Below are 17,008 nucleotides of genomic sequence, written 5' to 3'. Positions count from 1 at the left end.
CGCAGAAGGAGCGGTGCTCGCTGTAATGAGGTGCAGAGCATGGAGGAAGGAAAGACAATGTCAAGAACCAAGGATACCACCATCCCTGTACCCAAGTCGCTTGTGTGGACGTGGCGTGAGTTTAGTCTAATCAGTAATCGGGTCGAGACTCAAAAAGGGTCACGACCCAAAACGTCGCCCATTCCTTCTCTCCAGCGATGCTGTCTGTCCGGCTGAGTTACTCCTGTATTTTGTGTCTATCTACAATAGATTTGGTACTGCCAAGTAGACAAAGCATATACATATGTACACGCACGTGTTATAAGTATGCACCCAAGCTGGATTTTGCTGACTAACGTAAAACACAGAAGTTCCGTCACTGTATCTGACATGACTGAATCATTGTATCAGGATGACAAATCTATCTGAGTAGGAAAATCAAAAATGAACTAACTTGACATTTTTGAAAAGCTGCAGAGATTGGAATCTGCAAATAAAACTAAAAACATTGAAACCACTCAGCAGATCAAGCAGCAACTGTGGAAAAAGAAACAGAATTACAGTTTCAGGTCTGGACCGTACTCCAGGGCTGAGAAAGAGGAAATCCAAAAATCCAATGACAGTTGTCTTCCCCACCCCCCCACCCCCTCTCTTTCCCATCACTAATGAATGGTCCAGACCTGCAATTAAGGGATTGGACAGGCTAGATGCAGGAAAATGTTCCCCATGTTGGGGGAGTCCAGAACCAGGGGTCACAGTTTAAGAATAAGGCGTAGGCCATTTAGGACTGAGATGAGGAAAAACTTCTTCACCCAGAGAGCTGTGAATCTGTGGAATTCTCTGCCACAGAAGGCAGTGGAGGCCAATTCACTGGATGTATTCAAGAGGGAGTCAGATTTAGCTCCTAGGGCTAAAGGAATCAAGGGATATGGGGAGAAAGCAAGAACGGGGTACGGATTTTAGATGATCAGCCATGATCATATTGAATGGCAGTGTTGGCTCAAAGGGCCGAATGGCCTATTCCTGCACCTATTTTTCCATGCAATGTCGTGGATCAGTAATGTTGATTAGTAAGCATGTCAGGAGATATGGGGAGAAGGCAGGAGAATGGGGTTGAGAGAGAAAGATAGATCAGCCTTGATTGAATGGCGGAGTAGACTTGATGGGCCTAACGGGCTAATTCTGCTCCTAGAACTTATGAACTGTTTCGCTCTGCACAGAGGCTGCCAGGCCGGCTGAGCGTTTCAGCATTTTCTGTTTTCATTATCGTTGAGTCTAATTCCTCTTTAGTGAACTCCGCATGAAATCCAGAAGCAGAATTGATCCCGCAAGATTCCCGGATATTTATACAAGAGCATCGCTTCCCTCACCTGTGCCTTTCAAGATCATCTGAAGATCATCGAGGATCATCCTAGAGTCTGAGGAAAGGTCTCAACCTGAAACGTCACCCGTCCACGCTTGCCTCCTGACCAGCCAAGTTACTCCAACACGTTGTGTCTTTTTAAAAAAATAAACCAGCAACTACTGCTCCCCATCTGTGATTCCTGTTTTGAGTCTGAAGAAGAATCCCGACCCGCAATGTCACCTACCCATGTTCTCCAGAGATACTGCTTAACCCACTGGATTACTCCAGCACTTTGTGTCTTTTTTTTTGTAACAACTGAAGTAAATTTTGAAACTAAATATTAATAAAATGTTAATTGTCATGGACAGACTATAAACACCTAAATCGCTTCACAATAATTAAGAATGTTAACTGAAGGGAAAATGTGTTGGGAGTGTAGAAGGGGTTTATTAAAATGGTTCCTGTTAGATGGAGAAACAGCAGATGAAGTTCTTCCTGCGATATAGTAGGTGTTTTCAGTTCAGATTCCAGCATCAGTAATGGGAAAGAGAGCATCGTGTTCTACATCGTATTAGACACAAAAAGCTGGAGTAACTCAGCGGGTCAGACAGCATCTCTGGAGAAAAGGAATAGGTGACATTTCATGTCGAGACCCTTCTTCAGACTACACCGTATTGATGTTATCGGGTTGCAGTGCTTCTTCATTGGAGAAGAGGAAATATGTTTCAAATTACTTAGATAATAGCTATAGCATGGAAAACAAGAAGTTTCTTCCATCAAGTCTGCCCAGCCCAATGTAAGAATCCTCTATCTGATCCCACTCCTCCAAGCTCCTCATAATGTAGCAAACCCCTGTCGTTCAGATGCGCACCCTGCTTCACATTGAACACTACAATTGAATCCGTTCCCACTGCCCCCCGACAGAGCATTCCGCAGCCTAATCACATGTTATGTGAAACAATATTTTCTAAAGTCATTTTTGGTCCTTTTGCAATTCTCGTCCACTCTACATCCACTGTTTCTCTCGTTCACTAAATCTGCTCCCTTCCTAATGTTAAATGCCACTGCTACCTATGTGAAATGAACTTTTGAGCCCAGATTGGTCTAATCAGCCACCCTTACACACTTCACATCACTATAGACTAGATGCCATGGTCTTACTCAAGAGAAGGTGAGCAAGGACGAAGCATAGTTTATAATGTACAGGACAATAGATTTGATAGTACTGAGTAGACAAAGCATACAATGTTGAGTTGAGTTTAGTTTATTGTCATGTGTACCGAGGTACAGTGAAAAGCCTTTGTTGCTTGTTCCACCAGCCAGTGGAAAAACAATACATGATTACAATCGAGCTATCTACGGTGTTCTGATACATGATAAAGGGAATAACGTGAATTACGTTTAGTGCAAGATAAAGACCAGTAAAGTCTGATAAAAGATAGTTTGATGGTCTCCAATGAGGTAGATAGTAGCTGGAGTAACTCAGTGGGTTAGGCAGTATCTTTGGAGAACATGGATAGGCAATGTTTCAGAAGTTCACAAGACATAGGAGCAGAATTAGGCCATTCGGTCCATTGAAACCTCTCATCATTCGGCCATTGCTGATCTATTTTTCCCTCTCAATGCCATTCTCCTGCCTTCTCTCAATAACCTTTGAAGCCCTTACTAATCCGTTCAATCTCCATTTTAAATCAATCATTTTGGGTCGGGACCCTTCTTGAAACCCGACCCAAAACAACACTAATCCATGTTCTCCAGAAATTCTCAAGAATCTATCAATCTCCGCCTTAAAAATATCCATTGATTTGGCCTCCACAGCAATCTGTGGAAATGAATTCCACAGATTCACCATCCTCTGACTAAATAAATCCCTCCTCATTGCTTTTCTAAAAGTAACAACCACAATCCACAATCAAATATGTACATTTTATATACAATGCATCTACCTATAAACACTGTATATACTTGTACATAAATACGCACTCAAATTTATACCTACACATTTGGCACAATAGAAGCACATAGATGCAGTAATATATACATGGATAATATATGCTTACAGAATATGTGTGGCAAAGGATATATACAATATATGCATGTTTTATAATAATTACATATGCATATGCTATGTATACATTGTGGCACCAGCTACAACATCTTATATGGATATATATTGTATTATATACATTAATTCCTATAACGCATGGATATTATTCATGTTTACAAGCATAATATACTTGTACTGATATGAACGGTTGTTATGTGAGCTTGTTTCATACATACATATTATTAATACATGTACATAATAACTATGCATACGTTATTCTTATATAGGGGTGTATTACATAACATGCATATGCATGCGTAATATGCATGCAAATTCCACGCATATGGACATAAAACATGAATAATAAAGAACCAGAGAACAAAGGCTTAAGGTGAGAGGGGCGAGATTTAATAGGAATCTGAGGGGCAAATTGTCACTCAGTGGGTGGTAGGCATATGGAACGAGCTGCCAGAGAAGGTATTGAGGCAGGTATGATAACAATGTTTAAAAGATACTTGGACAGGAACATGGATAGGAAAGGTTCAGAAGGATATGGGCCAAATGTGGGCCAACTTAGGTTGGGGCATCTTGGTTGGCATGAATGAGTTGGGCTGAAGGGCCTGTTTCCATGCTGTACGACTCTGTGGCTCTAGATGTATAGGACGGAACAACAGATGCTGGTTTACACCGATGACAGACACAAAATACTGGAGTAACTCAGTGGGTCAGTGGGTCTGGAGAAAAGGAATAGGTGACGTTTTGGGTCGAGATGCTTCTTCTGCCTGTGAGTCAGGGGAGGGGGAAACTATGTGCTTAATACATAATGACATCATATAAAGGAATATTATTTAATCACATATACTTGCACATTAGTTACATTAGACATCAAATATTAATACATCTAACGTGTATTCATGCTCAATGCATTCCATTTATTTATTTATTTAATTTATCAGTCTGAGGAAGGGTCACGATCCACCGATTGTGGATGATCAGCACATTGAATGGCGGTGCTGGCTCGAAAGACCGAATGGCCTACTCCTACACCTATTGTCTATGTTTCTATGTATCTATGACCCGAAACGTCACCCATTCCTTCTCTCCAGAGATGCTGCCCGTCCCGTTGAGTTACTCTAGCATTTTGTGTCTATCTTGCATTTTATGTAATAATAAAGTATTTATTATTTATTCTTGCGTATTGTTCATATTTCTGTGCATATTTCATATTTATCACCTACACATATATGTGTGTGCATTTTTGTACACATCCCTTTAGTAGATAGTCTTGTGGGTTGATACTGCGCACACTTGCATGACATGCACACATGTGTGTACAAGCATGCTTTTACACGAGGGAGAGGGATACGACCTTAACTGGCAGCAGGCTGGAGATGCATCATCGGAAATTGCACATCAAAGGGCGGGCGCGGGTCTCTGACGCCGCGGGAGAGGCGGGCATTCACGGGGAGAGAACACACTGCAGACCGGGGAGGGGTGTACAGGGGAAATAATAACCCCGAACAAGCGATGCAAGCAACAAAATGCAGAGCAATGCAGAGTATTAGGGGAGTGTAGAGTTGGTGGGTAACTGCGCTGGTGCCTGCAGTGCCCTTTGCCTCTGTCTGTGCCTCCTCTCCCCGCACATCTCCTGCCTCTCCCCCGGGCTGTGGACGCGGGGCCCGGCGTGGCTACAATGTATCAGCTCGCTTGCAACATGGCGAAAGGCAACAAGCGGTGAGTGCGGGGATGCCCCGGGGATTCCCTCACGCCCCCCGTTATGCACCACTCTGACCCTGTCCTTACTGCCCTCTCATCCCCTACACCCCTGTACCCTGACCAGCCCCCCCTGGACCCGGTCCCCTCCGCCCTGGGGTCACGCTGCACCGCTTCCTCCGTTCTGGAACCACGCTGCCCGGCTCCTCTGCCCTGGGGCCACGTTACTTGGCTCCCTCCGCACCGGGACCAAAATCCCCTGTTCCTCCACTCTGGGACCACGTTACTCGGCTCCTTCCCTTCGCCCCGCGACCACGGTGCTCGGCTCCCTGTGGCGCACGGTTGTTGGTGCATCGTGGCGGAACATTTGAGGAGAGAGAGGCATCGGCCCGGGTGCTGGGCTCCGGACACGTTTCAACACAACTGATGCACATTCATCCAGACATTGTGGGATAAAGGGCCTGCTCCTGTACTGTACTTTTCTATGTTCTATGTAAAACATTGTAGACATTAAATAGATGGTTATCAAGAATTGGATGTTGGCCATCTGGGCAAGTGGGCAGAGGAATGGCAAATGGAGTTGAATTCGGTTAAGAGTGAGGTATTACATTTTTGCAAGTCCAGCCATTTCCGGATCTTCACTGTAAACAGTAGGACCCCAGGGGTGTTTGCAGAGCAGAAGGACCCAGCAGGTCGGAAAGTGGTGTCACAGGTAGACCAGGTAGTGAAGAGAGCTTTTGGCATGCTGTCTTTCATCAGCCAAGGTATGAAAGGATGTTAAGTTACAGGTATACAGTATGTTGATTAGGTCACACTGTGTATTTAGATCAAACAGTATTGCTCCATGGAGCATTGATACACCTCACTGGCTGAACTGATGTTGCAGGCCTGCAGATATTTCTGGGCATGGTTAATTAACCTCTGAAAATTTGTTCCCAACCACCGAGATCTCGGCTCCCTTGAGGCAACATACTAACGAGGACACTGCCTGGACATGGCACGAACAGCAGCAACATGCTTTTGACACTCTAAAACGTCAGATGTCATGCCCGAGTTATAGGGGGAGGTTGGACTTTATTCCTTGTAACAAAAGACTGAGAGATGATCTTAGAGGTATATAAATTCACGAGGGCCAGAGACAGGGTGAGTGCATACAGGTTTTTCCCAAGGTATGCACAAAATGCTCGAGACCCTTCTTCAGACCTCTGGACCCGAAACGTCACCCATTCCTTCTTTCCAGAGATGCTGCCTGCCCCGCTGAGTTACTCCAGCATTTTGTGCCTATCTTCGGTGTAAGCCAGCATCTGCAGTTCCTCCCTACACGCTTTTTCCCAGGGTTTGGGAATGAATAACTGGAGGGCATAGGTTGCCATAGGATATTATGGTGGCGCAGCGGTAGAGTTGCTGCCTTACAAGCGAAGGAAGCGTCGGAGAACTGGGTTAGATCCCCACTACGGGTCTGTCTGTACTGAGTTTGTGCGTTCCTCCCGTGACCTGCGTTGGTTTCCCCCGAGATCTTCGGTTTCCCCCCCACACTCCAAAGACGTACGGGTTTGTAGGTTAATTGGCTTGGTAAATGTAAAAATTGTCCCTAGTTGGTGTAGGATGGTATTAATGTGCGGGGATAGCTGGTCGGCGCGGACCCAGTGGGCCGAAGGGCCTGTTTCCGCGCTGTATCTCTAAACTAACCAAATGTCCCGAAATCCTGCAGCCAACATAACCCTCCATTGCTGTATCTCGTTACAAGTGACAATAAACAGATAGCAATGATAGACGCTAAGATTGCTGTTCTCGAAGATGCACAGCACAGAAACAGTCCCTTTGGCCCATCGAGTTCATGCGGGCCATTTATTTAAATTGTGCACTCATCCCATTTTATTCACCCAAAATTCCCATCATTTTACCCCAGATTCTACCACTCGCCTGAACAATCCGGGCAGTTTGTAGCAGCCAATTAATCTACCGACCCACGCAATTTGGGGACGTGGGAGGTAAAGGAACAACCATGCAAACTCCACACAGACAGCACCGGAGATTGGGATTCAAAGCAGCTCACAGGAGCTGTTGAGGCCGTGGACGCAAGACTGTGCTGCCAGTGTGTTGTCCCCACAATCAGTGACTTGCATTTTTGTTTTTGTTTTTGTTTTTATTATTGTTATCGGCGTGTTTTGCAGAAAGCTGTCCACGCTCAGTGTCGACGAGTTCCTGACCTCGGCGTTCGATTCCGGGAGTCAGAGCGGCTCCGATGCAGAGGAGACGGGAGCGGGAAGCAGGAAGAAAACCAGAGTGCGGAAGAAGGTCAAAGATGGTAAAGGCAAGAAAACCCTACAACCTAAAACACAGGAAGAAAGGTGAGCACAGTGTTTAGTTTAGAGATTACAGCGCAGAAACGGGCCCTTCAGCCCACTGAGCCAGTGCCGACCAGCGATCCCCGTACACTAACACCATCCTACACACACCAGGGACAATTTACAATTTTTAACGAGCCAATTAAACTACAAACCTGTTCGTCTTTGGAGAGTGGGAGGAAACCGGAGCATCCGGAGAAAACCCACACAGTCACGGGGAGAACGTACAAACTCCGTACGGGCACACCCGTAGTTTGGGTAGAACCCAGTTCTGTGGCGCTGTAAGGCATCAACTCTACCGCTGCACCAACGCTTGGCATTCGGGCAATAACCTTGTCCTCTTTGGGTTGGGAGCACTTGCTTTAACTGGGGAACGGTCAAGGAATCCGCTGGTGAACCCAAATAGTTTAATGGTGAAAATAGTTTAATGAAAGTGCGCACCACCAGCCTCAGGAACAGTTTCTTCCCCTCTGTCATCAGGCTTCTGAATGGTCCTTCCATAAGCTAGGGTATAGTCCTATTCACCTCTAGCCCAATGTGGACTGGACTTTGTCTATAGAACTGGTGCGCTACAATGCTGAGAGCTATATTCCGCACTCTGTATCTTTGCTCTATCTATTGTAACTAAGTTTGACTTGATTGTCAGTTTGGATAGCATGCAAAACAAAGCTGGTTACTTTGAACATGCACATGGTACAATAGCACACGGAACAGACAACACGTGACAATAATAAATCTAAACCTAAATGATATTATGCCACACCAGAAAGCTTCGAGCTGTTTCACCATACTCAGCGCTCAGCGTTGATCCTCCCCATTGCTGTTCCTCCAAGTCTCCCTCATCAGCAACGTCCAACACAACACCACTCCCTCATCTGCACCCTCGCACGGCACTCGCCGAGGCAGCGTGAAGTGTCGATGGAGTCAATTGAAGGGAGGTTGGTTTGTGCGATGATACGTCCACAACTCTCAGTAATTTATTGCGCTCTTGGATGTAGCTGTTCCCAAACCACGCACTCTGCTAAAATGCTTTCTGCTGCTTAAAATGCTATGAGGTTGCTGTTTTAAAAGGTCATTCGCCTTGTGATGCTATGCCTACGATCTTCAAAATGACAGGCCTTGAAGTATAAGAAGATGAACACAAAGTGCTGGAATAACTCAGCGGGTCAGGCAGCATCTTCAGAGAAACAGGATGGGTGATGTTTTGGGTCGGGACCTTCTTCAGACACTAAGTCTGAAGTTCTCAGAGTCTGAAACGTCACCAATCCTTTTTCTCCAGAGATGCTGCCTGACCCGCTGAGTTACTCCGGTACTTTGTGCGTATCTTCGGTATAAACCAGCATCTGCATTAAGAGAGAGTTAGATTTAGTTCTTGGGGCTAATGGAATCAAGGGATGTGGGGAGAAAGCAGGAATGGGGTACCGATTCTGGATGATCAGCCATGATCATATTGAATGGTGGTGCTGGCTCGAAGGACCGAATGGGTTACTCCTGCACCTATTTTCTATGTTTCTATGCAGTTCCTTTCTACACACCCTTCAGGTATAACCTCTGTTTTGTGTGCAAGACACGGAGCGCGGCCTTGCACCACCCGGCGCGGCGTTAATGGCCGCGGGACAATTACCATCGCCCGCCGGGGGCTTTGACTCTGACATCGGGAGGGGAATGTGAAGTGCAGGGGAGGGATAAGTCTTTGCCTTCCATCACAGCGAGGAGGAGATGCGCTGTGATGGATGTCTGTGTAAATTGTGTTGTGTCTTGGGTCTTTTTATTGTAGTATGACTGCAGAAACAACATTTCATTTGAACCTCAATGAGGTTTAAATGACAAATAAAATTGTATTGTGTATTGTATTGAGTCGATTTTCCATTTCAAGGAACAATGGCAAAATAATGTTTTTTGTAGCGTCCTGCCTGACAGGAAGGAGAAGCCAAAAGGTGCCGCACGGGAACACAAGGAGCAGCTCTCGCGGCTGAAGGAGAAGGATCCCGAGTTCTTCAAGTTCCTCGCGGAAAACGACAAAAAGCTGCTGAACTTCGATGACACGGACAGTTCGGACGACGATGGTGAAAACCAGCTGCACGTCTTGCCGGGGGAGCTGGAGGTGAGTGCGGTGGCCACGTGTTTGCGAAGTGCTGACGTCACAGTCCCAACTACTTACAACCAGCCACACTTATAGCAATGTTTTAGTTTGGGGCAACTGTTTCATTTGTCTAATTGACCCAATTGCTTTCCTTTGCATTGTCGGAGACACAAGGTAGATAAATGAATGAATGAATTATAGTTTGAACGAACGATACTTTATTGTCACATGTGACAAGTCACAGTGATATTCTTTGTTTTGCCCACCCAAGGTATGCAAAGAGTTGCCACATAAAGGGCATCAATAACGTAACAAGCCTCCCATTGTAACACAACCATTTCAACACATTCCATTGTGGTCCCTCTTAGTTCTTGGTGGTTCCCCCCCATGCCGGGTCCCCCTCTGTTCTCCCTCTCAGCGGTCCCCCCTCAACAGCTGGCACCATCCTTAATGAGATGCTTGACATGAGATGCTGGAATCTCCAGTACCAGCAAAAACAAAAGGCCTTGGTACTTGGAGGGTCAAGGCAGCATCTATGGAGGGAAAGGACAGATGATGCTTTGGGTCGGGAACCTTCTTCAGACTGACCAGAGTAAAGGCCGGTGAGCGCTGGAAAAGAGAGGCGGAGGTGGGGCAAAGGTTGGCAGGTGATAGGTGGATACGGGTGAGGGGGATGACTGGGAGACGGTGGAGATAGTAGCAAAGGCTTGAGGGGAAAAGGAGACAAAATGGTGTCAGATGAGGAGAGGAGGAGCGAGATTGTGTTATTGTTGATCACAATGTTTGTAGTACTTCACATGAAGGGTAGTGGATATTTTGAGCCCAGGAAAAAAGACGTAGCAATTTATAACCACCATAAGAACATTAGAATGGGAGGAGTTAGAGGCCATTTGGCCCATTTGTATTTAAAGGGAGACACGAGCAACTGCAGATGCTGGAAGCTTGAGTAAAATATAAAGAGCTGGAGGAACCTAGCAGGTCAGGCAGCATCTCTAGAGGGGGATGGACATGCGATGTTTCGAGTTGAGATCCTTCTGTCTGATATTGATCTGAATGAGGATCCCGACCCGAAGCGTTATGTCCCTTCCCTCCACAGCAATGCCTGACCCTCCAGCACTTTGTATTTTGCATTTGTACCTGATCAGTCTCAAGAGGCAGAAGGCAGCAAAGTAACTCATTATTTAATGGACAAATCATTTGAGAGGGAAACAGAATTTTATAATCTCAAGCCCTTAGTATTCTGTATTGTCCTCGGCAATAAAAGAACGATAATTTGTAGAGTTTGAAAGGGGTAGGACTGGCTGGATTGTTTTTCTTTCTCCAAGTGGTAAATATGCATTTAACAGGCTGAATGGCTTCCTATACCATTGGATGTCGTCACGGGGCCGAACATAAATAATCTACATTTATTACAGTGGGTAGGGCACATACAGGTGTTGTGTTAATCTGGAACCAAACAAGACAACCTACACGTTTATTTAAAAAAAAAAAAATAAATAAAATAAAAATTAAAGTAACTTTGCAGGAGCCTTTTATGTTTATTGTTGGCATATCATATTATTTTGCATAGATATATATTGCAGTATTATTTTGGACACTTGGGGGCGGTCATTCGATGCACAGGGTGGTGTATATGTAAGGGTATAGGTGACAGGAAGGGGCAGGCACAGGGAGGGAGCGCATGCTACAACCTGCATGCAGAATTAGGAAAACCTTTGTTTGTACAACTACCTCAATAAACAACCAACTGAACTGGGAATGACGACTGGAAGATCTGTTCTCATTAGGTCTGCGTAAGATGACTTCTACCATACCCGTGTTGTCATGGCAACTGGAAAAGAGGACACTGGGAAAGTTGAAAATTTGCCATTACAAACTTTAAAAACAATTCAGAATAAAAGGACTTGCCTTTGGAAAGGAGATGAGGAGTAATTTATTTTGTCAGAGGGTGGTGAATCTGCGGAATTCATTGCCACAGACGGCTGTAGAGGCCAATTTTTCAAGCGGAGATTGACAGATCCTTGATTAGTAAAGGTTGTTATGAATGGGGTTGAGAGGAGATAGATTCAAGATTCAAGAGAGTTTATTGTCATGTGTCCCAGATAGGACAATGAAATTCTTGCTTTGCTTCAGCACAACAGAATATAGTAGGCATGAATACAGAACAGATCAGTGTGTCCATATACTATTCTATAAATATATACACACATGAATAAATAAACAGATAAAGTGCAAATAAACAGGTAATGGTCTATTAATGTTCAGAGTTTTGTTTGAGTTTAATAGCCTGATGGCTGTGGGGAAGTAGCTATTCCTGAACCTGGAAGTTGCAGTCTTCAGGCTCCTGTACCTTCTACCTGAAGGTAGCGGGGAGATGAGTGTGTGGCCAGGATGGTGTGGGTCCTTGATGATGATGCCAGCCTTTTTTGAGGCAGCGACTGCGATAGATCCCCTCGATGGTAGGCAGGTCAGAGCTGATGATGGACTGGGCAGTGTTTACTACTTTTTGTAGTCTTTTCCACTCCTGGGCGTTCAAGTTGCCGAACCAAGCCACGATGCAACCGGTCAGCATGCTCTCTACTTTGCACCTGTAGAAGTTAGAGAGAGTCCTCCTTGACATACCGACTCTCCGTAATCTTCTCAGGAAGTAGAGGCGCTGGTGTGCTTTCTTTATAATTGCATCAGTGTTCTCGGACCAGGAGAGATCTTCAGAGATGTGCAAGCCCAGGAATTTGAAGCTCTTGACCCTCTCCACCATCGACTCATTGATATAAACGGGACTGTGGGTCCCCATCCTACCCCTTCCAAAGTCCACAATCAGTTCCTTGGTTTTGCTGGTGTTGAGAGCCAGGTTTTTATTTTTTTTTATTTTTTAGATAGCCTTTTATTGTCATCCAGACCGAAGTCTGAACGAAATTGAAGCAGTCATACATACAATACAATACAATAAAAAACAACAATAAACACATATTAACATCCACCACAGTGAGTCCACCCAACATCTCCTCACTGTGATGGAGGCAAAAGTCTTAGGGCTGCAGTCTCTTCCCTCCTCTTCTCCTTCTGCGCTGAGGCGATACCCCCCGGGCGATGTTAAAACCTGTCCCGCGGCTCAAACACCGTAGCCCGGGGTGGTCGAAGCTGCTGCTCACCAGACCTGCTGACGCAGCCGCTGGCCCGCGGCCGAACCCCGGTCTCAGGCCACCGCCACCAGAACTGCCGTCCCAGCCCCCGGAGCATCGTTCCAGCCCCGAGCCGGATCGCCCTCACGTGAGTACTGCCACCGTCTCAGCCTCGCGCCAGGCCGCCGCTCCTCCCTCGCGCCAGGCCGCCCCAACTGGGCGCCGCTCCTCCCTCGGGCTGGGCCGCCCCGACCGGGCACCGCTTCTCCCTCGGGCTGGGCCGCCCCGACCGGGCGCCGCTCCTCCCTCGGGCTGGGAACGCCGTACCTCCCCGAGCTCGGCCACTCCGACGGGAGCACCGTTCCTTCCTCGGGCCGGCCGTCACAGCCCCTCACGAAAGCCCTGTTCCAGCCCCGAGCCGGGCCGTCCTCACGGGAGCGAGCTCAGTGCGAGTCCTGGCGGGCTCTGCCTCCTGAGCCTCGAGGTCGCCAGCTCCGCCATTAGGCCTCAGCGCAGACGGAGGCAGAGAAGGGGAATACGACAAAAAAGTCGCATTCCCCCGCAGGGAGAGACAGCAAGCCCCGTTTCAACCCCCCCCCCCCCCCCAAAAAACACAAACTAAAAACCAAAACTAGACTAACCAAAACGAAAATAAACAACCCAAAAAACACAAAACAAACAGGACTGCCGGAGAGCCGCTGCAGCCAGAGCCGCGCCGCCACTAGGAGCCGCGCCGCCAGTTATTGTGCTGGCACCTTTTGGTCAGTCGGAAAGATCAACCATGATTTAATGGCGGAGCAGACTCCATGGGCCGTATGGCCTACTTCAGTTGCCGTGACGTCTGAACTTATAAAACATTTTTACTTCCAGGTAGATAGTAATGAAGAGGACGAAGAAGAAGAGAAGGAGACGGCCCCAAAGAGCAAAAAAGGCCGGGATTTAATACCTATCACTATCCGAATGGTTGAATCCTGGAGAGATGCAGCGGAGGTGAGTTGGATTAATTAAATTTCTTTGTTTACACTATTATACACTTGCAACTTAACAAATGTTTCTAATTAGAACGGCCTAAGTTCTGCACAAATGTTTTTGAGCATAATTTGACTTGCAACTTCACAAGGAGATATCAAGGGAAGTGAGCAAAACTTGACTCTAGCCTGATTTTAAGGAGAGTGTTAAAAGAGAGAGTGATGGAGATGTTTTGGGTGTTCATGAGGTTGAAACCACGGTGGCTTTAGGAATGGAGTGATTAAGTTCCCCGATGATCAAGAGGGCAGACGCAAGGAACTGCAGATGCCGGAATCTACAGCAGTATACAAAGTACTAGAGTAATTCAGCAGGTCCCTGCCTGCCTCTTGCTTACCTTCCTTAAAATGCTTCTTTCCTTGCCCAGCTAAACTCAAAGATCTCACCCCTAACAACACCTGAGGTTCAGCGCCAGTTCATGCTCATGCGTTCTTGGAGCAGAATTAGGACATTCGGCCCATCAAATCTACTCCGCCATTCAATCATGGCTGATCTATCTTTCCCCCTCAACCCCATTCTCCTGCCTTCTCCCCATTACCCCTGACATCTGTACTAATCACGAATCTATCAATCTCTGCCTTCAAAATATTAATTGACTGCTTGCACAGCCATCTGTGGCAATGAAATCCACAGAATCACCACCCTCTGACAAAAAAAATTCCCCCTTATCTCCTTTCTAAAGGTACTTACTTTTATTCTAAGGCTATGGCCTCTGATCCTGGACTCGCCTACCAGTGGAAAAATCCTCTCAACATCCACTCTTATCCAGGCCATTATTTTTTTTTAAATATCTGCCAGTCAAGAGTCTCACTTAGTATTGCTGCCTTAAGGATGGCGTATAAATGCACGCTATTGCTGTCTGGAGTTTACCCCTTAGCGAGAGCTGGGGTGGGATGTTGGCGGTACTTGTCAAAATGGTGGCTGCATCTTGGACAGAAGTGGTTTTGCATCCGACCAAGTTTTGGAGTGAGCTTCCTGTCATAAAAAAAATCCCCCAAATCTCTCCTGTTGCAGGCCAAGTTAACGTATAAGCTGTTCCACGACATTGTCATGGCGTTTAAAGCTGCTGTCTCTACAACGAAAGGAGATGACGATGGGCATCTTGGGAAGTACAAAGTAGAAGACAGTTCTGGTGAGTGCATGAAACCTTCATGAATCAATAAACTGAAATCCATGGAGGTGTATTTACCTGAAGCTGTGCTCGCATACATTCCCTAACATTGCAAATTGTGCGATTCTGCCTTAAATTTCAAGTTTTCTCCTTTTGTGTTCAGATCCTTTGTTATGCTATGGTGGCACAGCTGGTAGAGCTGCTGCCTCATAATTCCAGAGCCTGGTTCGATCCTGACCTCTCGGGTGCTGTCTGTGTGGAGTTTGCAAGTTCTACCTGTGTCCGTGTGGATTATCTCTGGGTGCTCCGGTTTCCTCCCACATTACAAAGACGCTCGGAGTTGTAGGTTAATTGTGAAAAGCGTGTCGGGAGTGGTTGCAAATGTGGGATAAAATAGAACTAGTGTAATAGTGTGATCGATGGTCGGAATGGATTCGGTGGAGTGAAGGACCTGTGAAGAATCAATCCCATTCTCTTGCCCTAGATCCCCTGCTCTCTAGTAAGATTACATCTTACAAGATCTCTGGGCTCCTCCAACTCCAATCTTTTAACCCTCCTGTCTGTATCTTTTCATTGAATGGTCAAGGATTGTTGCATTTTGTCCCTCTGGGCTGTAACCTGAGGGGATGTCTTGACTCTTTTAACATATTGATCATGAAGAACCTTGGTTTGTGAAATGAAATGACAGAAGTGCCTTTTGATGAAAAGGAAAGATTGCTACTTTTGAAGGTGGTGTGATGACTTTATCTTAGATTAATCATCTGTAGGTGATTTACTTTCATCACAGTATCTGGGGAATTTGAATTCAGTTAATTAATTAAAGCTGCTTTTCTTTTTCAAGAGACATAACACTGAAACAGACCTATCTCCAGTAATTCCATTGATCAGCACTTGGTCCATGACCTTCAATGTCTTGGTGATTGAAGTGCTCATTGTGGCCTTTCTTAATTGTCACCAGAGCCCCCGTCCCCCCCACTCTCAGGCGGTGGTTTCTAGATTCCACTTGCACTGTGGGTGAAAATATTCTTCCTCCAACCTCCCCTCTAAACATCTTGCCACTCATCCTCAACCTATGCCTTCTAGAATCCCTCTGGGGCAATCTCCCATCCTAACTCAGTCTGGGTTTATACAGCATGCAATAACAAGGAACTGCAGATGCTGGTTTATACCGAAGATAGACACAAAATACTGGAGTAACTCAGCGGGTCAGGCAGCATCTCTGGAGAACATGGGTAGACTGTTCCCTTGCCACATTCTGTATTATAATCTCCACCAGATCTCGAGCACTCTCAATATCCGAGCCATTTCTGACCTCTGGATGTTGGGGCCTGGTTTTTTTTGGCCCATGAGCTGGTCATTCAACACCAAATTACAGTGGCACCAAAATAAGCAGCTTGCTCCTGACCCCCCCCCCCCCCCCCTTAATCGTACAGTCGATCACTTTGTGTCTGTCTGTAGTCCGGATCTTTGATATGTGTCCAACCTACATTCCCAGGACTACATAAGTGGCGCAGTGGTAGAGTTGCTGCCTTACAACGTCAGAGATCCAGTTTCGATCCTGACAACCGGTGATGTCTGTACGGAGTTTGTACGTTCTCCCTGTGACCGTGTGCGTTTTCTCTGGTTGCTCTGGTTTCCTCCCACATCCTAAAGAAGTGCAGGTTTGTAGATTAATTGGCTTCTGTAAATAGACCCTAGTGTGTAGGATAGAACCTGGTGCATGGGTGATCATTGGTCGGCATGGACTCAGTGGGCCGAACGGCCTGTGTCCACGCTGTATCTCTAAACTAAAAGTGAATGCATATGTGTATGAAGGAACTGCAGATGCTCGTTTGAACCAAAGATAGACACAAATTGCTGGAGTAACTCAGTGGGACAGGCAGCATCTCTGGAGAGAAGGAATGGGTAACGTTTCGGGTCGAGATCTTTCTTCAGACTGGTCACAGAAACGTCACCCATTCCTTCTCTCCAGAGATATGAACGTTGATTTCTCCAATTTCCGATAGCCCTCATTGTCTCCTCCCCTTCTCAGCTCTCCCTCAGCCCTCTGGCTCCTCCTCTTCCTTTCTTCTTCCCTCCCCTCCCCCCCCACCCTACGTCAGTCTGAAGAAGGGTTTCGGCCCGAAACGTTGCCTATTTCCTTCGCTCCATAGATGCTGCCTCACCCGCTGAGTTTCTCCAGCACTTTTGTCTACCTTCAGATAGTTTAGTTGAGTTTATTATCATCATGTGTA

General features: G+C 46.3%; 1 protein-coding gene across 1 annotated transcript in view; it reads left to right on the top strand.

Moving 5' to 3' along the window:
* Positions 1-4,825: 4,825 nt before the first annotated feature.
* noc2l (NOC2 like nucleolar associated transcriptional repressor) overlaps positions 4,826-17,008 on the top strand; it is a 133,379-nt gene continuing 121,196 nt past the window's right edge. The window contains exons 1-5 of the mRNA XM_033048528.1: positions 4,826-5,105; positions 7,259-7,435; positions 9,353-9,536; positions 13,508-13,627; positions 14,678-14,795. Of these exons, the coding sequence (XP_032904419.1) occupies positions 5,065-5,105; positions 7,259-7,435; positions 9,353-9,536; positions 13,508-13,627; positions 14,678-14,795 (640 nt within the window). The 5' untranslated portion in view covers positions 4,826-5,064. The remainder of the gene's footprint in view (positions 5,106-7,258; positions 7,436-9,352; positions 9,537-13,507; positions 13,628-14,677; positions 14,796-17,008) is intronic.

Source organism: Amblyraja radiata, chromosome 31 (assembly GCF_010909765.2).
Source record: "Amblyraja radiata isolate CabotCenter1 chromosome 31, sAmbRad1.1.pri, whole genome shotgun sequence".
NCBI classification, from domain to species: Eukaryota; Metazoa; Chordata; class Chondrichthyes; order Rajiformes; family Rajidae; genus Amblyraja; species Amblyraja radiata.
The sequence above is the reverse complement of the archived record's forward strand: the minus strand, read 5'-3'. Positions and strand labels throughout refer to the sequence as shown.